The 25340-nt window shown below is 49.9% G+C and overlaps 11 protein-coding genes across 11 annotated transcripts; 6 read left to right on the top strand and 5 right to left on the bottom strand.

Moving 5' to 3' along the window:
- Positions 1-1275: 1275 nt before the first annotated feature.
- Positions 1276-2071, bottom strand: BZA70DRAFT_121541 (Yippee/Mis18). Its single transcript, XM_064909506.1, has 3 exons — positions 1787-2071; positions 1678-1721; positions 1276-1603 (listed from the first exon to the last, which is right to left on the bottom strand). The coding sequence occupies exons 1-3, from the start codon at positions 1883-1885 to the stop codon at positions 1396-1398; spliced, it is 351 nt and encodes a 116-aa protein (XP_064769062.1). The 5' UTR covers positions 1886-2071; the 3' UTR covers positions 1276-1395.
- An 81-nt stretch (positions 2072-2152) lies between these two features.
- BZA70DRAFT_275485 (protein-tyrosine phosphatase-like protein) lies at positions 2153-5319 on the top strand. Its single transcript, XM_064912162.1, has 3 exons — positions 2153-2224; positions 2603-2921; positions 3007-5319. The coding sequence occupies exons 1-3, from the start codon at positions 2192-2194 to the stop codon at positions 5280-5282; spliced, it is 2628 nt and encodes an 875-aa protein (XP_064769061.1). The 5' UTR covers positions 2153-2191; the 3' UTR covers positions 5283-5319.
- BZA70DRAFT_309764 (uncharacterized protein) lies at positions 5320-6336 on the bottom strand. The gene is made up of 2 exons (XM_064914895.1): positions 6058-6336; positions 5320-5986 (listed from the first exon to the last, which is right to left on the bottom strand). The coding sequence occupies exons 1-2, from the start codon at positions 6101-6103 to the stop codon at positions 5433-5435; spliced, it is 600 nt and encodes a 199-aa protein (XP_064769060.1). The 5' UTR covers positions 6104-6336; the 3' UTR covers positions 5320-5432.
- Positions 6337-6463: 127 nt separating this feature from the next.
- On the bottom strand, positions 6464-8177 carry BZA70DRAFT_294336 (Acetamidase/Formamidase). Its single transcript, XM_064914440.1, has 3 exons — positions 7952-8177; positions 7717-7869; positions 6464-7629 (listed from the first exon to the last, which is right to left on the bottom strand). The coding sequence occupies exons 1-3, from the start codon at positions 8054-8056 to the stop codon at positions 6640-6642; spliced, it is 1248 nt and encodes a 415-aa protein (XP_064769059.1). The 5' UTR covers positions 8057-8177; the 3' UTR covers positions 6464-6639.
- Positions 8178-8337: 160 nt separating this feature from the next.
- BZA70DRAFT_275481 (formamidase) lies at positions 8338-10011 on the top strand. Its single transcript, XM_064912161.1, has 3 exons — positions 8338-8481; positions 8557-8804; positions 8879-10011. Exons 1-3 carry the CDS (start codon positions 8472-8474, stop codon positions 9869-9871), a joined length of 1251 nt encoding a protein of 416 aa, XP_064769058.1. The 5' UTR covers positions 8338-8471; the 3' UTR covers positions 9872-10011.
- An 85-nt stretch (positions 10012-10096) lies between these two features.
- BZA70DRAFT_255695 (thioredoxin-like protein) lies at positions 10097-12028 on the top strand. The gene is made up of 6 exons (XM_064910787.1): positions 10097-10418; positions 10508-10664; positions 10724-10851; positions 10911-11279; positions 11342-11591; positions 11652-12028. Exons 1-6 carry the CDS (start codon positions 10221-10223, stop codon positions 11945-11947), a joined length of 1398 nt encoding a protein of 465 aa, XP_064769057.1. The 5' UTR covers positions 10097-10220; the 3' UTR covers positions 11948-12028.
- A 432-nt stretch (positions 12029-12460) lies between these two features.
- On the top strand, positions 12461-14475 carry BZA70DRAFT_288416 (STE/STE20/YSK protein kinase; the record flags this gene model as incomplete). Its single annotated transcript, XM_064914032.1, has 4 exons — positions 12461-12579; positions 12642-13068; positions 13131-13364; positions 13423-14475. 4 exons carry the CDS (start codon positions 12461-12463, stop codon positions 14473-14475), a joined length of 1833 nt encoding a protein of 610 aa, XP_064769056.1.
- Positions 14476-14651: 176 nt separating this feature from the next.
- On the bottom strand, positions 14652-15791 carry BZA70DRAFT_309759 (uncharacterized protein; the record flags this gene model as incomplete). The annotated part of the gene is made up of 2 exons (XM_064914894.1): positions 15685-15791; positions 14652-15604 (listed from the first exon to the last, which is right to left on the bottom strand). The coding sequence occupies exons 1-2, from the start codon at positions 15755-15757 to the stop codon at positions 14652-14654; spliced, it is 1026 nt and encodes a 341-aa protein (XP_064769055.1). The 5' UTR covers positions 15758-15791.
- A 261-nt stretch (positions 15792-16052) lies between these two features.
- On the bottom strand, positions 16053-18227 carry BZA70DRAFT_275475 (glycosyl hydrolase family 76-domain-containing protein). The gene is made up of 2 exons (XM_064912160.1): positions 17876-18227; positions 16053-17725 (listed from the first exon to the last, which is right to left on the bottom strand). Exons 1-2 carry the CDS (start codon positions 17961-17963, stop codon positions 16461-16463), a joined length of 1353 nt encoding a protein of 450 aa, XP_064769054.1. The 5' UTR covers positions 17964-18227; the 3' UTR covers positions 16053-16460.
- A 1917-nt stretch (positions 18228-20144) lies between these two features.
- Positions 20145-22661, top strand: BZA70DRAFT_121372 (general substrate transporter). The gene has a single exon (XM_064909504.1). It carries the CDS (start codon positions 20553-20555, stop codon positions 22218-22220), a length of 1668 nt encoding a protein of 555 aa, XP_064769053.1. The 5' UTR covers positions 20145-20552; the 3' UTR covers positions 22221-22661.
- Positions 22662-23714: 1053 nt separating this feature from the next.
- Positions 23715-25340, top strand: BZA70DRAFT_266363 (uncharacterized protein; the record flags this gene model as incomplete). The annotated part of the gene is made up of 1 exon (XM_064911025.1): positions 23715-25340. One exon carries the CDS (start codon positions 23715-23717, stop codon positions 25338-25340), a length of 1626 nt encoding a protein of 541 aa, XP_064769052.1.

Below are 25340 nucleotides of genomic sequence, written 5' to 3'. Positions count from 1 at the left end.
GTGCAACTGAGTGACGGTTTTGATCCCGACGACGTATGATGCTCTGTACCCCTTTTTTCGTATCGAGGATTATTATTGATACTGATGATGGTTTCATAGAGCATCGAGGTCCTCAGGATTTACGTGCGATTACAAGATTCAGATAGTGAACATTTTGTTGTGTGGTTTCAGAGGGATATCTACGACTACGGATGGAACGACACGGTCGTGACTATCACCGACGACGTACTTGATCAACATGTCACTTATTTCTACGGCAATGTGACCGCTGGCTTTGCGGTACGGTCACTGAAAACCTTTGTTATTATTGTTTATCTACTCGAATTATGAAGCTGACAGATTAATTATCCCAAAGGCAGGAATTATGTTTCAAAACGTATATGTTTACTCCTTTGACATATACTCGGATATGGATGATTCTGCTTGCGGATATACCGATCCGGATTATTCTGATTCGTCAGTGAAGGCGCTTCTCGACATAAATTGATGGGCAATTATATAAGTATCAAGTCTGTAAATTGACCTGATCTCGACGGCAGGTGATTTTTGACTTATGTGTCCGCAGATGATCCGCAAGGCTGGAGTTAACAGTCACCAGGGTGCGGCACTGATAGAGCGATCGTTTCACCGATGCTGTACATATCTGAGTTACAGACCTTAATTTGGGTCCACGATAATGAACACTACACCGATAATCGACAGGTACTGTGAGAAATTTTCATACAGATCTTGGTGTGGTTTCTTTAGGGTTTTGAGTATAAGTCGACTTACACTACATGTCCATGTAATATGATTAATGACTTTATGTTTTGATTCGGGTAGAGAGGTGGATTGGCACGGATCAACTTAGATATTTTCATATTATTTTAGAATAAAGCAGACTAATAAAAGCAAACGAGAAAACATCAGATAGCGTCGCAAAGTATCCGTCAATAGAATCACCATAAACACACAAGAAAGTATAACTGCACACAGACACACCATGAAATATTAAAATAGTAAACCAAACGCCAGCTATGAGGCAAAGAAGCGAATCAGACATCGGGCAGACTTTGCAGATAATTGAGATAGTCATATAGAGTAAAGAAGCCTGCCCGGATCCTCGCCTTGTACACCAAAATAAAAGATCCCTGAACGATAATCGAAAAAAAGATATATAAATAAACGCCTAGACAACACGAATGAACAATATCTAGGAAGAGCTATGTACCTAGAGTGTGGCAGAAGAGCCTGTGACTATCCTTGAAAGACTGATCCGAGAGCAAGTCGACATACAAACCCAACTATGGGTGTGAAAGCCGATCCGACAAACTATCAGGGATCCCCAGATTCCACAAAGAGCAAAAAGAGGACTCAGACGAGGCTGCTGATCCACCACACAAGCGAGCGGGGCCGCTACTTCCCAGCCGCCATCTGCTTCGCATCACTCAGTAGCTCCACTTCGAGAATGTACTTCCCCTCCTTGTACTTCTCCGACGGTTCGTATGCGTAATCGTATTTCCAGCCGACGCAGGTGTGGCATTGCCGGCAGTGAATGTCGCGGACGGTGTGCTCGCCGGTGGTCATCGCGCGATTCTCGGGCTTCCCCTCTGTCACATTGACCCTAATCCCCGCCAGATTCAGAGTTAGCCGGGCATTCCAGAGCAAGCAAGGATCCCAGCAAGGACATGTTCTTACACTTTCTCAAACAAGTAGGCTTTGCCGTGCTGGCCTCGGAATTGCTGTATTCATGAGTTAGCAGGCCGACGAACAAGAGAGCGGAGAGAGGGCGGGAGGGGCGACGGACCCTTGAGATTATGTCATGGTAGTTTGAGAGATGAGTGCGGCAAGCCTTGCAGGCGTAGACGCGACTGTCGTCAAGATATACGTTATATTTGAGACCCATTGGCAGCAGAGACAGGCATGCGCCTTGAAGAAGACAGAGGAAGAGGCAGCTCAGTAGTAGTCGCGGTCTGTCGAGTAGAGCAGTAGGGCGGGGACGGGAGCATGCGGGAAGTCTGGAGGCTCAGCGGTTTAAGTGGGAATTGGGAGCAGCCGTTGGGAGTTCTGGTCATCCGCCCGCTGACAGGTCTGGCGAGGGGCCCGTGTCCTGGTCACCCGGCCCACGAGACCCCTGCCGCTTTCGTGTATCTCTCTCCTCCACAGTCCTGCTCTCCGCCGCTCTCTGTCTCCCCACCACCCGACCTGCGGAATGAACGATCTGGACAGGATCAAGATCACTGTCGTAAGTCCTTTCTCTGTTATAAATACATCTTTTGGCTTGGAAACCGCAGGGGACAGCACCACAGCACCGTGCACCACGCTAGCTACAAGCGCGTCGCATTACCCGGTCCTCCAGGCGTATGCTTATCGAGGTGCTCGGACACTCATCATTCTACACCATCTGTCCACGAGGCAAATTTGGCCTCGACGCTACTCAATTGAGACCCGGGTGCAGCAGCGCAGTCGTATCCGTCTGTCGCTTTATCTCTGAGGCCGTTCTATCTCCTCTAGCAGAGTGTAGAGCCCGGCATCTGCTGCTAGTCCCCTCTCTCTCGTGCACAGCCGCTCTATCTACAATCTCCACGCTCTACATCTGAACTTGGTTAACATGATCACACAGGTCAATGATGTGCAGATGGTCCGCAGGGGCAACCATGTCACTGGAACACTCCACTTGACTGCCCATCACCTCATTTTCCGAGTTGACGCCCGCCCGCAGCGCGACTCCAAGGGCGAGCTCGTGAAGCCAGGTCCCGCGAAAGAAGTTTGGATATGTTATCCGATAATGGCCCACGTCGAGCGCCGAGCGTTCAGCGCATTCACTGGATTTTCTGCTCTCCGAATCAGATGCCGTGACTTTACTTTTGTTTCTCTTAACTTCAAGTCTGAGAACGACTCTCGCGCTGTCTTTGACACATTGATGGCTCTCACCTGTGTTCGTACGTTTTACCCTACAAATCTGGCCGTCGCGTGCGCTATAGTGCAGCGCAGATTGACCTCTTACTAATTCAATTTTCTCTATAGCATCGGTGGACAGTCTGTACGCATTCTACTATCACCCAGGCTCAGCTGAACGCAGCGTCAACACATGGGACATCTATGATCCCATCAAAGAATTCCAGCGCATGGGCGTCGGCACCACGAACAACAACTGGCGATTTACCAGCGTGAACTCTCAGTATGAGTTCTGTCCGACATATCCCGGTACTCTTGTGGTTCCGTCTGCGATATCAGACTCGGCTATCATGTACGCGGGTAAATATCGATCAAAAGCTCGAATCCCAGCCCTGTCATATATCCACTCGTTCAACAACTGTACCATCACGCGGTGCTCGCAGCCCCTTGTTGGATTGAAGCAAAACCGGTCACCGCAAGACGAGAAGTTTATAGAGGCCATCTTTTCAACTACGCAGGTCGCGAACGTGTACGGCGCATCACAGGAAAACCTCATTTGTGACGCACGACCGACGACCAACGCTATCGCGCAGACTGCCTTGGGTGCCGGTTCGGAGAATATGGAGAACTACCGGTTTGCGAGAAAAGTCTATCTTGGGATTGACAACATTCACGTCATGAGAGCATCTTTGGATAAAGTCTACGAAGCTCTGAAAGATAGCGATATTACGCCCCTGCCTCCAAACAGAGAGTTGCTGTACAAGAGCAACTGGCTTAAGCACATCTCTACAGTGATGGAAGGCGCCGTGCTTATGGGCCAGCGGATACACTACTACCACTCACATGTCCTCGTACATTGCTCTGATGGATGGGACCGCACCGCGCAGTTGTCTTCGCTAGCGCAAATCTTTTTAGACCCTTACTTCCGCACAATCGATGGCTTTATTACGATTGTCGAAAAAGAATGGCTTGCGTTTGGCCATCGCTTTGCGGAGCGCTGCGGCCATCTTTCCAGCGAGAAATCATTTGTCCAGGTGTCCGACACCTCTGGCTCCGGCAATTCAACGATGAGTACTGCCGAAAAAGCCTTTAACAGCGTCTTATCTGCCGCAAGATCTGCCGCGGAAAAGGCAGCCAATAGCAGCTATGTGAACAATAATGGCAAGCACGGCGGTACAACCGAGGGTATCGGCGGTGGCGGTCAGACGCGGGGACTGAAATATACGGCGCCAATTTTCCACCAGTTTTTGGACTGCGTTTACCAACTGCTGTGTCAGTTTCCCAACCGATTTGAGTACAACGAGCGGTTTCTCCGGCGAATGCTCTACCACTTGAATTCATGCCAGTATGGCACTTTCCTGTACAATAACGAGAAGGAGAGATTAGACGCCGACGTTCGTCATCGAGCACAAAGCGTGTGGAACTACTTTGTAGTCCGTCGGAAAGAGTTCATCAACCAAAAGTATGATCCGTCAATAGACAACGCAAACAAGGGCGAGTACCGAGTCATCTTTCCCGATCCGAAAAACATTCGATGGTGGCACGAAATATTCGGAAGGACCGAAGAGGAAATGTCAGTCGTGACTCTTAATGGGATCGGAAGCTCTGCATCTGCTGTAGCCGCGGCTCAGAAACGGAGACAAGCGCCATCATCTCAACATCAAGCTCTTCCACCCCGTCAGCAAAACGTTCGACAGCAGCAACACCAGCAGCAGCGGCCTCAGCACCAGAAAATATTGCGTGACCAAGAGCTGTATGCTCAGCAGCATGCAGAAGATAGTTCTTACACTGCAGAGGGCGCGACTTCGTTCGACAGTTTCAAGGAAACGGCGTCTGCTACTATATCTTCCTGGGCATCGTCGATCGCTGAAGCGTCAAACGCGTGGGCTACGGCTGCCACACCGTATCTTGTCTCTACTTATGCCGATGCGGTGGTGGAAGATGAGGCACAATACGAGGCAAAACAGCGAGTACATGATAAGCCAGAAGCGAGAAAACAGAAGCCTGTTGCTTCGGAGCCCACTCCGCAGCGTGATGAGCTGCTGGAGACTGAACTGCCAGGCGTCTGGGCTTCGTCGAATGATGTTGAGCCATCAACGAGCAACGCCACTCCTGAACCAGCGAAGGCGCCTCACAAGGTTGATGCAGAGGAAAGCGAGTTTGCCGACCAACAGTTGATGGATACGCCCAGCAGCCGAGACGACGAAGAAGCTGACGGTGCACCAGCGTCTCTTTCCTCAAGTCTACCGGCGACAGGGTTATCGACATCGCACGGTATTCGAGAGAACGATATAGATAACGAGACGATGAGCAAGATTGCTGCGTTGGATTTAGATCCGCTGGATCAGTACTCGCTAGCGCACAAGGGCTCTTCGGTCGAGGAGTATATTCCTGAAACCGAGTGACGAGACTACGTATAGATGGGTGGATGTTGCCAATTGATTTAATCATTGTATTATATTACTATATATTTCATTAATACATAATAGCCTGCATTGTTTTTCAAAAAGAAATTGCGTAATCTATGCTATAACTAGATCACTAGATCACTGGATCTACTTCTCCTTCTTGCTGTCTTCGGCCTCGGCCTCTTCCTTGTTGTGCTTCTGCTGCTTTCTCCGTTCCTTCAGCTCCCTTCTTTCCTGCTCAAACCTAGCATTCTCTTCCTCGTCCTGGATCTCAGCCCAGTACTGACCGAACTGCAACCCCAAAACGCCCAACAAAGTGAAAGCAATGATAACCTGACTGGCAGCAATGACATTGATACCGGTAAGTTCGTCAACATCACCCCAGTCCCCGCTGAGCACGCTGCCGAGTCCAGTGCGCACGTTTGTGAGGTAGATGATGATGCCGGCCATGAAGAGCACGAGTGATCCGCCATCAAAGAGCTTGTTTGCCTCCGAGGGCTTGTAAAGTTTGGCGACGAAGCCGGCGAGACAGAGACCGATTACGATGTGGAAAGCATTTCGAATGACGGCGGGCTCGGTGGCGATCTGGGCGTAGTGCTGTCTTGAGAGCGTAATTGATTCATCAGAGGGGTTGTGGGTCCATAGCGTTTTGTGGTCGTACGTCCAGTTGACGAAGATGGCACCCAGACAGAATGAGGTGGCTGTGATTGCAGAGCGTCAGGTCAGTATTCCGAGTGATTCAAAAAGAAATAAGAGAGTAAATGGTACTCACCACTAAGGATGACGGCGGTCGGGAAACTTCGGCTCGAGGTAGGCATGATGATGATGATTTGATGATTGTTCGAGGAACGATGCGATGAGACTTGGGCTATTTATGAGAATAGCAATGACAACGATCGACTATAACACACAGGCGCAAAACCAAGATCAATAACAATCTCCAAAAAAGTCTAGATCAACGAATTGAAGGATTAGAAACAACAAAGATTGTGTGGGTATTCAAGAAGATCTGTCGCTATCGTTGACTTTTGCACCTTTCACTCTTTCTTCGCCAAGCTCCGATTTGAATATTCGAGGGTTTTGTGCTTAATTCCCAAAGCATCTACCCTTACCCGACGAGGACATGGGCTTATCAGTCTGCGAGTCAGATTGAATTGAGTTGAATCTTACGATATTTTAATTGCTTCATGGTTCTGATTCATTTTACATCAATATTATCATTCATCTTATAAGAGGGCTAACCATGCGACGGCTCAAAAAGAGTAAACACGAAAACAATTGACGATCAAAGAGATTAACAAGCGGTACAGAAACGTAAAGTGACCTGCTCTAGCTCATCCTATGTTTTGTGAATTTATTTTCCCGAAGTCAACGCGCAGTCGGAGGAAATGATGGGCTTGAATCCACCCTCCTTGGGCAGGCACTCAAACTCAAAGATGTCAACAGGAACACCGAGAGTGGTGCAAGCGTTGGGGATATCAACGATGGCAGCGAGATGGCCCTGAACAGGGGCGCAAGAAAGAAGGATGTAAAGCTGCTCGCCGGTGTATCCAAACTTCTTGAAGTACTCGATGAACTGCAGGCAGGTCTGCTTGTAGGCGACGTTGACGTCGAGGTAGTGCTGCTTTCCGTCCTCGTCGACGGAGAGACCCTCGAAGGTGAGGTATCGCGAGGGACCGTAGTGGGGCTCAACCGGGCCAGGAATGTACATAGGGTTGTTCATCTTCAGGTCCTCCATACCGTTCTTGATGATCTCGCACTTGATGGTGATGATTCCGGCCATCTCGATGGCACCGCAGAACGAGATCTCACCGTCACCCTGCGAGAAGTGGAGATCACCGATCGAGAGACCGGCACCATCCTTGTAGACAGGGAGGTAAGACTTGGAGCCTCGCGACAGGTTCTTGATATCGCAGTTACCACCGTGCTCACGGGGAGGGATGGTACGGGCACCCTCCTTGGCAACCTTGGCGGCAACCTCAGCGTCACCAGCACCGGCGAAAGCATAGTTGGGGTTGGGGAGGTTAGCGACGGTGCGCTCGGTGCCAATGGAGTGGTGGTGAGCGACGAGCTCAGCCTCACGCTTGTTCCAGGTGTCGAGGAGCTCCTGCGAGGGCATGCAGCCCATGATACCAGGGTGGATAAGACCTGGGAAACGAACACCAGGAATGTGACGAGAAGAGCAGAAGATACCCTCGAAATCCCAGATAGCCTTAGCGGCGTTAGGGAAGTGGGAGTCGAGGAAACCACCACCGTTGTTCTTGTCGAAGATGGCGCAGTAACCCCACGGCTGCTCGGGGAAGGGCTGCACATCCTGGATCTCGACGACGAGAACATCACCGGCCTGATAAAGATCAGTACAGACTCAATTGATAGCTGGGGCCTCAACAAAGACAGAAAAGGTGGAAAAGGCAATTGATAAAAGACATACCTTAGCGCCCTCGACCTCGATGGGGCCAGAGAGGTAGTGAATGCGGGACAAGTCGCAGTACTTGATATCATCGGCGGAGTCGTTGTTGCCGATTTGACCACCGGTCCAGTCGAGGCACTCGACGTTGACGACCTCGCCAGGCTGAATCTTGGCCTAAGGAACAGTAAAAAAGATAAGTTAGCATGCGCTGAGGTCAATTGAGCAGAAAGAAGCGAGTGAACAATGGGGAACCTACGGAGAAAGGAATATCGGGATGCCATCTGTTGTGGAGCTGGGGTTGCTCCCAGGCGGGCTTGTTGAGATCGGCCTTGACGGCGGTTCTGATTGCGGTCTTTCCCATCTTGAAATACAGAGGTAAATGCGATGAAGTGAGAAGAGGCTGGTGGAGCAGAAGGAGGAGTGCGGGCAGGTGGGGAGGAGGAAGGGAAGCAGAAGAGAGGAGAAGAGCGGGCTCGGGTCGGAGGCAGGGCAGAGTCAGCGTCGGACTCGCGGTCTATCGCTGGCAAAACCTTGATTTTGGTTATCTCCCAATCTCCCGTAAGCGCATATGGCGGTACAAGACCATCTATTTGTCAGCAATCTGCCGCGTGAATGCGGCGCATGCACTTACACGACCTCCGATACCACCTGCTTCTTCAGGAAGTCGCATCCCGGGGAGCCCACTGACCGTGATTGGCCCCGAACTGCGTCCCCTCTCCGCTCGAGATCGAACAACTCCCTCTTCCTGCTAGTCTTCAGCATCATCCTGCAACGCAATGCCTATCGGTATGTCCTGTTGCGGTCAATTGAGTCCTTTTCTCCTTCTTCTGTGCTGCTAACACCCTGCCTTCTCCTCCCCAGGTCCTATTCCCACCGCTATCAAGGTCGACTTCAGCAAGCCTGCCACCGAGCAGCCCGGCTTCCACAACAGATGGCACCCCGATATCCCCTTCGCCACCTGGACGAAGCCCGGTGAGGTCTTCCACATCGAGTGCTTCGACTGGACCGGAGGCCAGGTCAAGAACGACGACTGCGCCGACGATATCCGCAACCTCAAGACCGACGGTGTCCACGTCCTGTCCGGCCCCATTGGCATTGAAGGTGCCGAGGTAAGCTTCTAGCCATTGTTCTTTTCGATTTCGAGTAGAGAATGCGAGTGACTGACTGCCTTATGATTGTCTAGCCCGGTGATGTCTTGGTTGTCGAGATCCAGGACATCCAGCCGTTCCCTTCGCAGCCCTGGGGCTACACCGGTGTCCTGGACAAGGATGCTGGCCCTTCGTTGCTCGACAAGTACTACCCCGAGGCCATCAAGGCTATCTGGGATTTCGACGGTATCTTTGCCACTTCGCGCCACATTCCCCATGTCAAGTTCCCTGGTCTGATCCACCCCGGTATCCTGGGAACTATGCCCTCGCCCGAGCTTTTGGCTAAGTGGAACACACGTGAGAAGGCTCTCTACGACCACCACATCGAGATCAAGTCTGAGCTCCAGGTCGCTCGTCTCCCTCTGGAGAATGGCGTCTACGCCGGTCAGTCGATCTCTCCTGAGGCCTTTGCCAAGGTTGCTAAGGAAGGCGCTCGTACCATTCCTCCCCGTGAGCACGGTGGTAATGCCGACATCAAGAACCTGTCCCGTGGTTCCAAGGCCTACTTGCCCGTCTTTGTCAAGGGCGCCGGTCTCTCCGTTGGTGACCTCCACTTCTCGCAGGGTGACGGTGAGATCTCGTTTTGCGGTGCTATTGAGATGGCTGGTGTCATCACGTTCAAGTGCTCGATCATCAAGAACGGTGTCAAGGACTTTGCCATGAACACCCCCATGTTCCTTCCCGGACCTGTTGAGGCCCACTACGGTCCCTCGCGATACCTCACCTTTGAGGGTATCTCTGTCGACGAGGACGGAAAGCAGCACTTCCTTGATGCCCACGTTGCCTTCAGGGGTGCCTGTCTGCAGCTCATCGAGTACTTCAAGCAGTTTGGCTACAGCGGCGAGCAGATCTACTTGCTCCTGTCTGCTGCGCCTGTCCAGGCTCACATTGCTTCGATTGTCGACATCCCCAACTCTTGCACTACTATCGGAATCCCGGCTGATATCTTTGACTTTGACATCATGCCGAAAGAAGGAAAGATCGAGCCTATGGATATGGGCTCTTGCGCTTACTTGAGCAAGAAATAATGTGATGAATCTGTGTAGTTTGAACGTATTTGTTGAAGCATTTAGCGGACTGTGCTTTTGATGCAGTCTTTCCAATGAACATATCTATGTAATACACCACTATTTAACTGCTTTATTGTAAAATATAGACATACAAGCTGTTAGAAATGATCTGCTTACGTTGGGCCAACACCAGCGCCGCACGGGATTTCGGTGGGTGAGAGAAAGGCCGAGTGTGAACCCTTCAGCCGTAACCTTGTCGTCATCGCCTGCTTCTCTTCTCTTCCTCGTCTGCTCCCTCCACATCTGACTGCTGTTCTCTTCACATTCAGAGACTCACCAGTTACTCGCCGACAGCAACACCGTAGCCATGGACGACGAAGAAAAGATTGCCAATTTCTGCGCTATCACAGACTCTGACGCCACGCGCGCGACCCAATACCTTGCTGTCTGCGACGGCGACCTTGATCGCGCCATCAACTTCTTCCTAGAGTCCGGAGGTGCTTCCTTGGACTCGGCGCCATCAGCGTCTGCTCAATCTTCTGCGCAGCAGGAGCCTATCGATTTGGTAATTTTCCGTTTGCCTTGTTTAAGAGCGAGAAGGGGCGCCAGCGGCGGATTAGAAGCCGTGGACTAATACTGACATCCGTAATATAGGATGGTGACGACGATGCTGCGCTGGCCGAGCGTCTACAGCGCGAAGAGAATCAACGTCAAGAGCCTGAAGTGAGAGAGCGGATTGCTCCCCGAACAGAGACGTTAGTCGAAGACTTTGGTTACAACTACGCACCACCAATACCTAGTTCATCACGACGTATGCGCCCGCAACGGATTTATTGCTTCGCGAGGATCAGCTAACAAATATTGCTACAGCTATGAGACCTTCCGTGTTTAACCAAGTGCCAGGGATGAATCCGCGGAATTTGACCGAGAAGCAGTCTCGACTCGAACAGCTTTTCCGTCCGCCGTTTGATATCATGTCAACTTACGACATAGATACCGTATGTTGTCCTTTTTTCTACTCTTCTCACGCATCTCAGCTGACTTTTTTTATAACTAGGCCAAAGAGAAGGGTAGAGAGCAGAAGAAGTGGCTCTTAGTAAACGTCCAGGATCTTTCCGATTTCAACTGCCAAGTTCTAAACCGTGACTTTTGGTCCGATGAGGCAGTCAAAGAGACCGTCAGAGCGAATTTCATCTTCATGCAGTACAACAAAGACGCTTACGATGGTCAGGCTTTTCTTGCGCTGTACCCTTCTCAAACCTTTCCCTATGTCGGAATTTTGGATCCCCGGACAGGCGAAGAGATGAAGACCTGGCATCAGCTTGGCTCACCCGCGGACTGGGTCACGGCTGTCCATGAGTTTCTCGAAAGATTCAGTCTTGATCCCCGGTCGCGGAATCCTATCGGCAAAGTTTCTAAGCATAAGGTGCGTATTGTAGCTTCCCTCTGTTTGATTTCGTCTAATAACCGACCTTCCTGCACATCTAGCCCCTCGACCATATGTCAGAGGAAGAACAGATCCGACTCGCTCTTGAGCAGTCTATGGGCCGAGGCGATGACGATTCAGAAGTTGCCAGTGAGATGTCTAGCGTGAGTGCTGCTGAGAGCGCAGATGAGTCGCTGGAAGACGTTTCGAGCGCTGCTTCGTCAGCTAGGGACAAGGGCAAGCGCAAGATCGAAGTCATTGATCTTGATGAGGACGAAAAGATGGACGAAGATGAGCCACTAACCTCCGAAGGTATGCTACTATTTCGACCGCATGGTGTACTACGCAATACTGATAGGTATCATCCTTTAGATGTTTTCGCAACCATACAGCCAGTCGCGCGTGACGAGCCCGCTCCAGACCCCAAAACTACTACGCGTGTTCAGATCAGGCTAAGCGACGGTTCTAGAAAGATCCGACGATTAAACCTGACCGATCCTGTTCGTTATATCTTTGAATACGTCAAGAGTGACGTGCCAGAAATGAACGGCAAGTACTTTCAGATCATCAGCACCGATCGGAAAAAGCTCATCGACCAGGTGGATCAGACTATCGAGGAAGCCGGGTTGAAGAATGCCTCCGTTCTGGTTGAAGCTGAGGATGATTAGCTGGTGTAGCTAGATCATCAAGCATGGCTGAGCTGTTCAGCAATGCTGCGACATAGTCCACAATACATTCATTTACCTCCTTTACAGATAGTCGCGCCGTCTTCCCTTTGTAAATATAGAAACAAACGCGCCAAGGTGCTGCATCATCAGGAATTCCCCATATCACCCTGCAGACTCCTCACAGACTCCTCCGCAGCCAGTCTCCTTTATTTAGAACATATTTTGTCAAACTAATCCCCAAATGAGTCCCGTATTCATTTGCGAATGCAGGGAGAAGGCGGCTGACCGCAAAACATCCACGTATAATTTTAAAGTTCGAGGAAAACTCTAAACACGCGTCGTTTGTTTACATACCCATTTGCAGTTGGGCCAACCTCCTCGCTGTTCATTTACTTCTTTTCCACCCGTACGCTCGCTGGCATTTGAATCCACCCGCACATCACGATTTGCACCTCTTGCTCTGTTAATCAGATAACGAGTCTCTGTTGACTGCTGCTGCTGCTGTGCCGAACTATGCAACGGGCGACGTCACCTGCGCAGTCCTCACAGACATCTGCAACTATAGATCCCGATGAATTCTACATCAAACAGCAGCGCATAGGCGGCGGAAGCTTCGGCAATGTTTACAAAGCGTGAGAAGGCATTCTTGAGGAAGAATAACACAGACACCTGCTAACATCCTGGACGAATCTAGCGTTGATCGAAGGACCGGAGCTCCCGTGGCAATCAAAGTGATCGATCTCGAATCGGCCGACGACGATGTCGACGATATTGTCCAAGAGATAAAAATCCTGAGCCAGATGCGATCCCACTATGTGACCCAGTACTTTGGCAGCTATCTTCACGGTGCGCATCTCTGGATAGTCATGGAATACTGCGGAGGCGGATCGTGCGCCGACCTGCTTCGGGCGGGCACCATTTCTGAAGACTACATCGCAATCATCATGCGCGAGATTCTGAAAGGTCTAGAGTACCTGCATAGCGAGCGAAATATTCACAGAGATATTAAGGCCGCCAACGTTCTTTTGACCGCCAATGGGGATATCAAACTGGCCGATTTTGGCGTCAGTGGGCAGCTTACTGCCAGCACTTTGAAAAAGAGAACGTTTGTCGGAACTCCGGTAGGACACCCAGATTTTTAGATAAACCAAAGCATTGCTTTATGTATTTAACATCTTTCTAGTTCTGGATGGCACCCGAGGTCATCAAGATGAATGGCTACGACTACAAAGCAGATATCTGGTCTCTAGGCATCACCGCCATCGAACTGGCGAAAGGTGAACCTCCATTGTCGCGCATCCATCCAATGACAGTCTTACTACTCATTCCAAAGAACGCTCCTCCAACTCTTGACGGTGACTTTTCTCGCAACTTCAAAGAGTTTGTCGAGTGCTGTCTGCAAAAAGACCCAAACCAGGTACGCATTACTCTCATATATATGCAAACTGGAATATCTACTGACGTAATAAAATTAGCGGCCGACGGCAAAAGAGCTTTTGAAAATGAAGTTTATTCGCTCCGCCAAGAAAACCACGCATCTTTTGGAATTGATTGACAGAAAAGAAAACTATCTTCGGGAGAAGAACAAACGCAAGCCAAGCAGTTTGGTTGATGAAGTCGATGCCACAGACAGCAACTTTATGACTGGAAAGACAGATGCCTCAGCATGGGAGTTTGATACGGTCAAGCCGAGCGGGACTCTTCGGAATCTACCAAACGATGACACTATCCAGGCAAAGTTCAACACCATACGGATGAAACGGAATACTTCTGGAACCCTGAAAAGCAGGCAAGCATCGTCGGCCGCTCAAGAGCTTCAGATAAACAAGCGACAGGTGTCTCAACACCGGGTAGCTTCATCATCAGAAGCCCCCGATATGCATCAAAAAATCTTGTCGCAGCTGGACCTCAACAACGCGCCATCCACTCACAACTCGGTGATGATGGGCTCTGGTCAGGACAGTAGTGAGAATAGAGAGAGCGACAAGACTGACTTTAATCCGAGAAGCTCTAACCGGAACAGTCGCGAGGGACCTGGAATGTCTCGACAAAAGCATCCGGCGCACATATCTCAAGAGCATTTGTTTACGCCTTCGTCATCTCCCCGTATCCTGCACACCCCTCATGGTTTACAAGATCTGGTTATCACTGATGATGACGACGATGAGATCGGATTCGTGAGACAGGATATGAGGGAGCATGTGATGGACTCTGCTCACCACCGGCAAGCATCGCAGCAACCTCTAGCGACGCCCTCTACCCCAAAATATGACGACGATGATGTATATACGGACAGCCGTTCTTTGCATACCCCTGGATCTGAAGAATCGGAGAGTGTAGGTGTATTTCAGGGATTGATTCTACCTGCTTTATATGAACTAGAGCGACGCTCACGAACAGAAAAGACGCGCGCGGTAGTCAGGAAGCTTAGGAATGCTATCCAGGCGGCTGAGATTGAAGAGCCAGGGATCGGAGAGACGCTAGTAGAGGAACTCTATCGGGGATTGAGAAGTGTGAATATTGTGTAGCCTCTTCTTATAAATAGACATTATGCAGCATTATGTAGTAGCGATGTATTGCTTTGGCATTATCGGTTTACTCTATTTGCTACCATTGGACCATGCATCCAGAATAGATTATATAAGAATTGTTTTCAGATTACAGAGAGTACATGAGTCTAAATGTATACCCTTCCAAATGATATCTAATGCTCTGTTTTAGCCTTCTTCCGGCTCTTCTTTGACTCTGACTTGTCACTCTTACTCTTCTTCTCCTTCATCTTTCTCTTTTTTCCTGCTAAAGGAGCATCAGTCATATCCACATCAGTTGGCTCCGGAGCCGCCTGGGTCGCCGATTCTATACTCTTCTTCGATTTCTTCTTCTTATGCTTCTCTTTCGATCCGTCCACTGACGTTTCGGCGATTCCCTCAGTTAAGCTCGTCACTGACTCGTCGGATTCAGGACGACTGTGTGTTTTCGAAGACTTCTTGCTAGAGCTTTTCTCGGAAGACTTCTTACTCTTCTTGTGCTCTTTATGCCGCACTTTCGTATCGTCCTCTTTCTCTTCTTCATCGGTCGAGTGCTTCCGTTTTCTCTTCTTGTGCTTTTTGTTATCCTCAGCTGAATCACCATCAGTCTTTGATCTCTTGTGTTTGCGGGACTTCTTTGCTGAACCCGACCGGTCCTCACTAGCTGGAATTTTCTCTTCCTTTGCAGATCGCTCTGACTTTGTCTTCGCGACAAGCTCCTCTGTGATTGTAGCACCTAGACGCTCGCCCTTGACAAATTTGACTCTGTTCCCCCATTTACCTATCCGGTTGTATGACTGGCTTATTCTAGTTTCCGACTCCCACATAGTAATCTTGCCGTTCTCAGAAATCGTCTCGGTCTCGGTCTCAGTCACTGTCGTGGTCTCAGTTTGCGCAGGTTCGCTGCCATTTAGTCTGCTCAGCAAAGCCTGGAACGAGTCAAGACCCGGAGCCCAGTTGTTTGCATCTTGACTTGCAATAGCTGACTTGGCACCTAAGCCCAATGTGTCGTCTTTGAGAGTGATTTTGACGTGGGTGGTGATCGCACGGTTGGCAGCCGAGCTTCCTAGTCCGTCGCCAGGCTTCCAGCCCATTTTTTCAAGGTGGCGATGGCCAAATCGATCGGTGTCTAAAATTATCAATATAAGTAAGAACCTTTCTGTTATCTCGTAGTAAGCCAAACGCTGTATCCTGCAGTTGGGCACATACCTCTGGACCATGATGTGTTTTGCGGGTCGAAGGCGATCTTTTGACGATTTCGAGGACCTGCCAACCCAACCATTTTGCCCGCAGTAGTCTAGAATACTTCTGTATAGAAAAAATACACTATCCACTAAAGCACAAACTGATCAAGTTCGATACAACCTGGACAGAATGCAGAATCTAGTGCAATAGAAACGGTGCCTTGTTTTTCTAAATTTTTTTCTTTTGCAGTTTGTATGATGGCGGTTGGGAGAAAGCAAGCCCTAGCCCGCAACACACGCAAATCTTAAACGCTCCAGCAAAAATGGGATTTTATCAATCAGATTATGAGCAAACCAGTCCTTTTACGATATTCTGTCCATTATGAGGTTACTGTCTTGCATCATTATACACTGGTCAGAGAGAGAATAATTTTTTTCGTTCATTACATTTCGGCTGGCATCAGGTCGTCGTACGCATAAGAGTGATGTAGATCACGTGCATTCAACTCTTCACAATGAGTATCGTCCTCAATCTCACGGTAATATTCTAATGCACAGCCCCAGCTGAGTATCAGATAAATACTGTAATATGGCAGCTAATTGTTATCGTATTACTGCTAAAAAATCATACAGTCCTCATATATACCCAATCAATAAGCGTTATCATACAGCGACGCGCAACGTACTTCAGAACTGCTAGAACAACACAAGAGCACTCGAAACACAAAAGTACAAAAGATACGCCAAAAATAAACAGAAAGAAGAAACTCAAAACCCAACAATGCTCGATAATCAGATGAATCAGCCACTGGCTAGAATCCAAGCCATTCCAAGCATCATGATCAGAGCAATAGTCGTCAAAATTCCAGCGCCTGCACGGTCAGCGGTCGTGATGTTGTTTGTATAGACATAGACAGAGGATGGATATCCTGTTGAGTTAACATTAGGGGAAGAGCCACCCGACTCAGACGTGAAAGGTGCAGGTTTGTCTAGTGCCAAGAGATTCTGCGTGACCTCGAGAGCGCCCATTTGTTGACCAAGACCCCAGGTGTTATCCCATCCAGCCTCCAACCAAGTGGTTCCGCAAGTTACACCGTCCGAACCGCCAACACAAGACTGCGAGATACCGTTTGTAACTGTTGACTGCAAAAGACCGATGATGGTGTCTGCAGTGAAGGGGGCAAGCTGAACAGTAAGGCCGAGGAAGCGCGCAAAGTATGCCTTGAACGACTGTTGATCGGTATTGCACATCTGAACACGTTCGCATGCGGCTTCGAACATGACACCAGAGGAGTCAAAGAACACGTTGACGTTTGCCAAAATTCCAGAGACACGCTCTTTCCAGACATCGCTTTCGGTGTAGTTGTACAAGTAGGCCGAACCCGCTAGGAAGATTGCGGCGTTGTAGGTCCATTGGTACTTGCTGATTTCGGTACAGTTGTCAGATACGCTGGCGCCATCGTAGAAGTAGTAGTACTCGAGGTCCAAGAAGCCGACGTCCACAAGCCAATCCCAGACTTTCTCAGACCAGTCGGCATAAGAGTCGTTCCCTGTGTAGCGAGCCAGACGTGCGCCCAACATGAAGAAGCCGGCGTTGGAAATTGTGTTTTTGTAGTCATAACCGTTGTTGAATTGGAAGATCTGCCAACGAAGTCCACCACCACAGTAGGCAGTATCCCAGCGTTCAGCCATGGAGTCGAAGACGAGCTGTGTGAGGGAGAGCCACTGAGGAGAGCCATCTGGCGGGTTTGTGAAGTTTCTCTCGGCAGCAGCCATCGATACGAAGGCCCAGAAGGCCTGGTCATCGTTACCTTCGGTGGAAACCTCAGATTTTGGCATGAAATCCCAGTTGGGACCAACGTTGGCAAGCATAGCTTCGCTAAGTTGGTCGTTATAAGTCTCATCACCTGTATACCACCAGTAGTCTAGGAGACTGCCCCAAGCTCCGCCCGCTTCCCACCAATAGTACGGAGAAACGAATTTTCCCACGGTACCATCGGAGGTATTTCCGTTGTAATATGACATGAGTCCATGAGAAAACACAAAGCAGGCGTTTATGATGGAGTCTGGAGAAAAGATAGAGAGTGAGTATGAGGGTGGGATAATGAGTAAGTAGCGCGACGCGTAACAAGGGATTGCGGGGTTCTCAAGATATACGCAAGCGAGGCAATGCAGACGGCGGCAGAGCAGAGGAAGTATTAAAAAGAAATACATACCAGTATCGGTGACGTCTATGTCGATTGCTGCAACACGCTGTACGCATGTTGCGGTGAAGAAGAGGATGGTCGCGATCGGGAGAATCATGCCGGAAAAACGGGGCGATAGAGTTAGGCGAGCGACGAACAAAGGAAGGTGAAGATTGCGAGGCCACAGAGAAGGGAAGAAGATGTGACTGAGATGAATAAAACTAGGATCGATGAGAGATGGATTATAAAGAAAGGAAGAGGGACAGAACAAGGACCGAGAGCGTATCTGCGAGCAAGAACTGGAGGAATGGAAAAACTCGTACGAGTAGAGTTTTGAGTAGCGCAAGGCTGAATGGAGGAGGACACGGCTTTGCGCCCTTACCCTCAATTATACGCCCATTTGTAATAGCACGGCTAAAAATAGTATGGCACGCGCCATTTCCCAATGTAGTAATTAGTGCTCATTGTGGTAATTTTCTTGGAGAGCGAGACACGGGAAATTCTAATTCCACGCGTCTCGCGTCCATCTTCGATCTACGAGCTTGGACGCGTCTGACCAAGATCAGTCCTTGTCCACTGATCAGGACGCCAAGAGTATCTGGCGTCTGTGGCAAAAGATGAGATGACTATGACTGTAGTGTCAGAGCAAGACACTGGTGGTATGGTCATCTCTTTATCTATGTGAATATAGCTGTTCAGGCATCATAAGACACGAGTAGACTAGCACTGTTCTGCAAATTGTAGAATCGTATGCGATGGACAGAAGATATACGGTTGAACAGATTATAACGCAAACATATAGATATTGCAACGCGAACAGAAACTATGAGGTCAAGCCGAGAGGGCGTAAAACTAGCTCACGTCGGTTAATACTATTAGCGACTTCGCCTCGCAAGCTGAGAGTGCGAAGGAGCAGCAACGTGGGCGCAGCCAGACTTGCGTCCTCAAGAGCCGAGCACGGTTTCGCGAACCGTTGATGGACAATCAATAATCAACCAACATCCGTCTCTCCCTCCCACCCTGCACCCGGAGTTGAACAAAGAAAGTACATTATTAGCACCGCTTCCGCTGGCGAGGACAAAGAGAGAGCTGAGGTGGGGAAGGGTGGAGATCGGGTAAGTGGTGGATTGGTGCCGGGTTGCTGGCAGCTACCGACTGAAAGCAGCCTTTAAGCTGGGGAACTGCGATTTGGCTGAAGCCCTTTGTGAAGGCGGCGTTGCTCATGAAGGGGAAACCCTACACAAAGATGACGGCATTGTTCATGTTACTATTCGCATAATAAGATTGTGCATCAGGTGACCTACCGGGAGTCTCTTAGTCTACGTCACCGCCCACGGAAGAGTACTTTTACCTACCGACATCAACCGCCCTTCCAGAGCCGTGAGAGACCGCTCCTTCGGTAGGCTGTCGCAGGCGTCGTGAATCTATCAGTTGACCAGCGTACTTCTGCGTGACTGCTCGCGTGCTACAGACTGTCGCGCCCGGAAGAAGCCATGGTCACGTGCACCCAAGACCGCGCGCACTTCCACCGGCAAGCACACCCAGCCAACCCCCCTTAAAGAATATTATATGGTCTTTGCAATAATATCTACTCCAGAAACTTGGCCCTACTCTCCGGTGGAATATGCATGAAAAACAATAGAAACTATTGAATAAATACCTACTTTCCGAGCAGTCTCGAAGAAACGAGATGCTCTTGCATAGATTTGAGCGATTTTCCGTGCGTTCACGGCTATAGAGAGCTCGAGTGCGGCGCGGGTTATAGACGGATTTGCCTTCGGCTTTGGGCTGTTCAAACAAAGACGCGGCGTTCGAGAGGGTTCCGGCAGTGAGAGGCAGAGCAGCTACGTAATTTGTCATAGTAGAAATAGGGTTTGCACACCTTTTCGGCCGTCCTCACAATAATATGCGGGGTAGCAGCGGAGCAGGAGCCTCGCGGCGTCGGGCCTCACCACCGCCGCCTTCCCAAAGCCGTCGAGGCTCGACCAGCGTCTGCTGCTTGGTCGCCACTCTGCTCCGCTGCAGTCGCAGGAATATTTAATTTTTATGGCTTGCCGGGTGGAGGGGTGCCCTGTGTTCCCCTTAATATTCACATTGTATGTAGCAAGTAAATGACCTTGTGCACTTCCTAATTATTCATCCCACCGGAAGCAACATAGTTTGCCGGCGGATGTCGATCGACCGACTGACCTCCGAATCCTACTTTTCATCGCTGAACAAGCTATTCATATACAATCCAACCCATCGCAATGAGTTGCCATTATATTACACTGTAGCACACCCTTATCTTCTCCAAATATGAACTATTCTCAGACGTAGCGTAATCGAAATTTAAATATGGGCTGTGCGCAGGGGAGAAAAATGCGGGGTGCTGAGGCTTACTGCTTTGTTGACCTCTCTCCCTCGACGCTCCGTGCCGGTAGTCGGAGGCTCTGCTCGCTTCTTCTACGCGGCCAGACAACCATCGACCACCCTCCAACCTTAGTCTTCTTCTCCAGACCTGCCCCGGAACCCCGCACCGCCGACATGAACCTTGATCTCGACCTTCTCACATATAACTTCTTCTCGTCGCACTTTTCTCCGGCGGAATCTAAATTTGCTCGCCCCACCTCGCCTCACCCCACATCAGCCTGCATTCTACCCTTTCCCCACACTACGCTTCCCCGCATAATCATCCTATCTTCCTCTTCCTCCTTCGCCAACCAACATGAAGTCTCAAGAGAAATCCCAAGACACCGTCCCTTCCATTCGCAAAGCCGTCCCCGAAGACAAACCAGCCGATGACTTTGTCGAAGATCGCGGCGTTCTCACCAGCGAGGAAGCCATCTATGACCCCATCGAAGACAAGTTTGGTGGTCCGTTCATGTGGCTTATTACCACCAGCGCTGCAGTCGGAGGACTTTTATTCGGATACGATCTTGCAATTATCTCGGGAGTGCTCCTCATGGTTGGAACCGATCTAGATGGCAAGTCGCTGTCGTCCAACAACCAGGAGCTCTTGACCTCTATCACCTCTGGAGGCGCCTTTATCGGCGCTTTGATTGCTGGATACCTTCTCGATCGCAAAGGACGACGATTTGTCATCGGATTCGGCGCCATCTTCTTCACCGCCGGCAGTATCATTCAAGCGAGCTCATTCACTCTTGCTCAGATGACCGTCGGTCGCTTAGTCGTCGGCCTTGGAATTGGTGAAGCTGCCATGGTTGCTCCTATCTACATCGCCGAGATCTCCCCTGCTCGTATCCGAGGCCGCATGGTTACCATCGACGCGCTCGCAATCACCTTCGGTCAGGTGTTTGCAAACGTTCTCAACATTGCCTTTGAACATGTTACCAACGGATGGAGATACTCAGTCGGCATCGGTGCTGTTCCATCTCTGGCCCTCCTGGCCTTGTGCTTCGTCGTTCCTGAGACACCAAGATATCTGATTCGAAAGAACAGAATCGAGGAAGCCAACCGCGTCACGGCCAAGATCTACATCCACGCTACAGCAGAGGAGATTGCCACAAAGTCTGAACTTATCCGTCAACAGTTTGAGCTTGAGGCCGAATTGCTGGACATGACTCTCCGCCAGCAGCTGCACACTCTTTACCATGACAGTGCCAACGTCGCTGCTCTCCTCGTCGCCTGTGGTCTGATGGGTATCCAGCAGTTTGCCGGCTCAAACACGCTGATCTACTACGCACCCACCCTCTTTGCTCTCTGCGGCTTCAAGAACGCCATCGCCGTCTCTATCGTTGTCACCGGTGCGAACTTCCTCTTCGGTCTCTTCTCCCTTCGTTATCTTGATGCAGTTGGCCGTCGCCGATTTCTCATCTACACCATGTGGGGAATGCCAATTGCCCTTGTCGTCGCCGCCGTCGCTATTCATTTCATTCCGATCAATTCTGATTTGACTGTCACAAACGCAGATATGACATGGGCGGGTGTGGTCGTCTTGGTCTGCATCATTTTGTTTATCGCGTTCTATTCTTCGGCTCTGGGCAACATCGCATGGCTTGGAAACGAGCTTTTCCCTATGGAGGTCCGCTCTCTTGGAACTATGATGGTCACTCTTACATGCTGGGGAAGCAACATCGTTGTATCCTCGACTTATCTTTCGATGATGAAAACGCTTACTCCCTCTGGAACATTTGGTTTCTATGCCGGTATCAATGTCATCAGCTGGATCGTTGTGATTTTGTGTTATCCTGAGGTCTCGGGCTTGACTCTTGAGGAGATCAAGGGCGTTTTCCGTCGTGGATTTGGTCCAAAGAGTGTCACTTATAGTATGCAGCTTCAGAAGGAGCGCAACGCTGCCAACAAGGAGCGTCAGCAAACGATGGATGCAGCGAATGAAAAAGCGAAGGAGTTGGAAAGTGAGAGTCAGGCATGAACGGCAATTGGGAGCTTGGTGTTTTTTACTATGAATATTATTTATGTGCACAATGTATTGGCAGTTATGGCTTAAAACAGTAGAGGAAATAAAAATAGTATAGCAGTGCACAACAATGCCTTTGTTGCTTCTGTCTTCACGACCATCCATACATAACCCAGCAGACGCTTCAATATATTAGACCTACACGAGTCCACTAATCTGTTTTGCATTCATCAGTGATCAGCGCTGAATCATATCTTAGTTCACCATAATCAGATGCAGTCAACTCTCGAAGAGGACAAAATTACGTAACGCCGGTCTAGTAGCTGGTGTGAGCAGACTGCTTGAGGACAATAGGATTGTCAAACCGCCACGAAAGGACTCGAGCCACAACGGGCAGCTCTATATGAGAAGAGTGACACTGATGAAAGCCTGTGCAAAGTATATTGAGCTTAACAACAGAGTAGTCGCCGTTACTTGAATCAGCGTTCACATGCAGCGTAGAGCTTCAAAACCCATGTGGTATTACAGTGGAGTATCGTTATGAAGATCATAAGACAGAGGCGCACATATATTCAGGTGCCCCGCTGTACTAAAAGAGACATCCACCGGAATACACCAAAGAGGTTTCCGACAAATTATATGCGCAGTAGCTTCCTGGTGGATAAATAGTCTGGTGGTTGGTCAACTATACATAATATATCTAGAATACAAAGCGAATAGCCGTCGATTCGCGACTGGCCGTCGATTTCCCCGGATTCCGAGCGGCGGGGAGGTTGACATGACGAAAAATGCGGGGAAGACAGAGTCAAAACCCTAACATCGCAAAGAATTAACTGCGGATCCAGCATCAGCTGGGAGAAAGACGGAGAATCACCAGACACAGGCGCCGGCTACTGGATGCCCCGTTTTGGTTCCTTCCCACGCTCGATCGATCGCCATGCTTTCCCGCCGGATGGTCCTACTGGTGCCCAGCGGCTGTGTGCGATCTCTGATTCCGACGGAAGCCCTGGAGATAATATATGGGACAGTCGGGTGCAGAGGAAAGGTGATTGCCGTGCTATCGCTTTGAAGCGTCGTTTGATATTTCAGGTTAATCACAAGGTTCTAGGCAGCTATGGTCTCCATTGTCAAGCAGCGAAGAGTCTACCGATGATCGAAGATAGAGTCGGCTGTCGATGGGGGTGTTCTCTGTTTTAACGAGCGCGGTTAGTTTATAGTTTACATGACGATGGGCTGCGTAGTCGCCGCTCCCCGCTACCCCTCCGACCAAGCCCGTTCTTTGATTTTCCTCGGGTTCCTTAGTTTCTATACCCCTCCTCCATCTGTACATGGTACCCACCTGTTATGTGAGTTTATAAGCCCAGTCATACCCCCCTCCTTCCTTTTTCTCTTTCCCTTTTTCTTTCTTCTTTACTGACCCTCCCTCTCTTCACTTCCCTCACCACCCTCCTCGCGCACCTACCGATCCAGCCCTCCGTCCTCACTCAGCCTTGCCTTCTCATCACAACAATGTCGACGCCCGCTGCCATCTCTTTGGCCGAGAAGACTTCTGAGACTTTCGTCGAAGACCTCGAGCCTACTCGTCCTGACCAAGAGATCATGGACCCCATCGAAGACAAGTACGGAGGCATCTACATCTGGCTTATCACTGGCTCTGCCGCAGTCGGTGGTCTGCTTTTTGGCTACGATCTCTCTATCATCTCTGGTGTACTGCTTATGGTCGGTACCGACCTCGGCCATACCCTCTCTTCAAATCAGCAGGAGCTCCTTACATCTATCACTTCGGGAGGGGCCTTCATTGGTGCTTTATGCGCAGGCCTCATGCTCGACAGATTTGGAAGGCGATTTGTCATTGGTCTGGGCGCAATCTTCTTTACCGCCGGAAGTGTGATCCAGGCAAGCTCATACTCGCTCGCGCAGATGACCGTTGGCAGACTCGTCGTTGGTCTTGGGATTGGTGAAGCCGCTATGGTGGCCCCTATCTATATTGGCGAGATTTCACCCGCAAAACTTCGCGGCCGAATGGTCACTTTGGATGCTCTTGCGATCACTCTTGGCCAGGTCCTTGCTAATGTTCTCAACATCATCTTTGAGAATGTGTCCAATGGATGGAGATATTCGATTGGCGTTGGCGCAGTTCCTTCGTTGATTTTACTTGGTTTTTGCTTCGTCGTTCCCGAGACTCCGAGATACTTGATCCGCAAAAACATGATCGCCGAGGCTGAACGAGTCACTGCAAAAATCTATATTCATGCTTCGGCCGAAGACGTCACCAGAAAAGTCGCCAATATCCACCACCAGTTCAAAGTCGAGGAGCGCCTTTCGGAGCTGAGCTTCAGGGACCAGCTTCGACTGCTTTACAAGGACCCTGCGAACCTTGCTGCGCTGGTGGTCGCTTGCGGACTTATGGGCATCCAGCAATTCGCGGGTTCTAATACCCTGATTTACTATGCTCCTACTTTGTTTGCGCTTTGTGGCTTCAAAAACTCCATTGCCGTCTCTATCGTGGTTACGGCAGCCAACTTTGCATTCGGTCTTGCTGCACTACGATACCTTGATCAGGTTGGGCGCAGAAAATTCCTTATCTACACCATGTGGGGAACGTCAGTCTCTCTCGTCGTTGCAGCAGTCGCGATTCACTTTATTCCGATTAGCGACGATCTCAAGGTCACCGACGAGGGATTAACCTGGGCCGGTATCCTTGTGCTTGTCTGTATCATTCTGTTCATTGGATTTTACGCTTCTGCACTCGGCAACGTTCCTTGGCACGGGAATGAGCTCTTCCCGATGGAGGTTCGTTCTCTCGGCACCATGATGCTTACATTGACGTGTTGGGGTAGCAACATCGTCGTCTCGTCTACCTATCTGTCGATGATGGAAAACATAACCCCATCCGGCACCTTTGGATTTTACGCTGCTCTGAACTTCATCGGATATATCTGCGTTATTCTGTGCTATCCAGAGGTTGCTGGTATGACTCTCGAGGACATCAAGTCGGTATTCAAGAAAGGTTTTGGGTTGCCGTCAGTGCGTTACAGCTTGCAGTTACAGAAGGAGAGGAAACTGCTCGCAAAGCAAGAGAATGAGAAGAAGAACTTTGAGGAAACGGGTTCCAGTGGCATGGGCCGGGAGTAA

This window comes from Myxozyma melibiosi, assembly GCF_037950935.1.
Source record: "Myxozyma melibiosi strain Phaff 52-87 chromosome Unknown BZA70scaffold_3, whole genome shotgun sequence".
Classification (NCBI taxonomy): domain Eukaryota; kingdom Fungi; phylum Ascomycota; class Lipomycetes; order Lipomycetales; family Lipomycetaceae; genus Myxozyma; species Myxozyma melibiosi.
The sequence above is the reverse complement of the archived record's forward strand: the minus strand, read 5'-3'. Positions and strand labels throughout refer to the sequence as shown.

Coding starts and splice junctions, on each gene's coding strand:
- BZA70DRAFT_121541 (XM_064909506.1), bottom strand. CDS start 1,885: ATGGGTCTCAAATATAACGTATATCTTGACGACAGTCGCGTCTACGCC. Junction 1,722..1,786: donor ACCATGACATAATCTCAAGG/GTCCGTCGCCCC, acceptor TCATGAATACAG/CAATTCCGAGGCCAGCACGG. Junction 1,604..1,677: donor GCCTACTTGTTTGAGAAAGT/GTAAGAACATGT, acceptor GGCGGGGATTAG/GGTCAATGTGACAGAGGGGA.
- BZA70DRAFT_275485 (XM_064912162.1), top strand. CDS start 2,192: ATGAACGATCTGGACAGGATCAAGATCACTGTC. Junction 2,225..2,602: donor ACAGGATCAAGATCACTGTC/GTAAGTCCTTTC, acceptor ATGATCACACAG/GTCAATGATGTGCAGATGGT. Junction 2,922..3,006: donor GATGGCTCTCACCTGTGTTC/GTACGTTTTACC, acceptor TTTTCTCTATAG/CATCGGTGGACAGTCTGTAC.
- BZA70DRAFT_309764 (XM_064914895.1), bottom strand. CDS start 6,103: ATGCCTACCTCGAGCCGAAGTTTCCCGACCGCCGTCATCCTTAGTG. Junction 5,987..6,057: donor GACCGCCGTCATCCTTAGTG/GTGAGTACCATT, acceptor CTGCAATCACAG/CCACCTCATTCTGTCTGGGT.
- BZA70DRAFT_294336 (XM_064914440.1), bottom strand. CDS start 8,056: ATGGGAAAGACCGCAATCAGAACCGCCGTCAAGGCCGATCTCAACAAG. Junction 7,870..7,951: donor ATCCCGATATTCCTTTCTCC/GTAGGTTCCCCA, acceptor ACTGTTCCTTAG/GCCAAGATTCAGCCTGGCGA. Junction 7,630..7,716: donor TCGAGGTCGAGGGCGCTAAG/GTATGTCTTTTA, acceptor GATCTTTATCAG/GCCGGTGATGTTCTCGTCGT.
- BZA70DRAFT_275481 (XM_064912161.1), top strand. Junction 8,805..8,878: donor TTGGCATTGAAGGTGCCGAG/GTAAGCTTCTAG, acceptor ATGATTGTCTAG/CCCGGTGATGTCTTGGTTGT.
- BZA70DRAFT_255695 (XM_064910787.1), top strand. CDS start 10,221: ATGGACGACGAAGAAAAGATTGCCAATTTCTGCGCTATCACAGACTCT. Junction 10,852..10,910: donor CAACTTACGACATAGATACC/GTATGTTGTCCT, acceptor TTTTATAACTAG/GCCAAAGAGAAGGGTAGAGA. Junction 11,592..11,651: donor TGAGCCACTAACCTCCGAAG/GTATGCTACTAT, acceptor ATCATCCTTTAG/ATGTTTTCGCAACCATACAG.
- BZA70DRAFT_275475 (XM_064912160.1), bottom strand. CDS start 17,963: ATGATTCTCCCGATCGCGACCATCCTCTTCTTCACCGCAACATGCGTA. Junction 17,726..17,875: donor CATAGACGTCACCGATACTG/GTATGTATTTCT, acceptor TCTTTTCTCCAG/ACTCCATCATAAACGCCTGC.
- BZA70DRAFT_121372 (XM_064909504.1), top strand. CDS start 20,553: ATGAAGTCTCAAGAGAAATCCCAAGACACCGTCCCTTCCATTCGCAAA.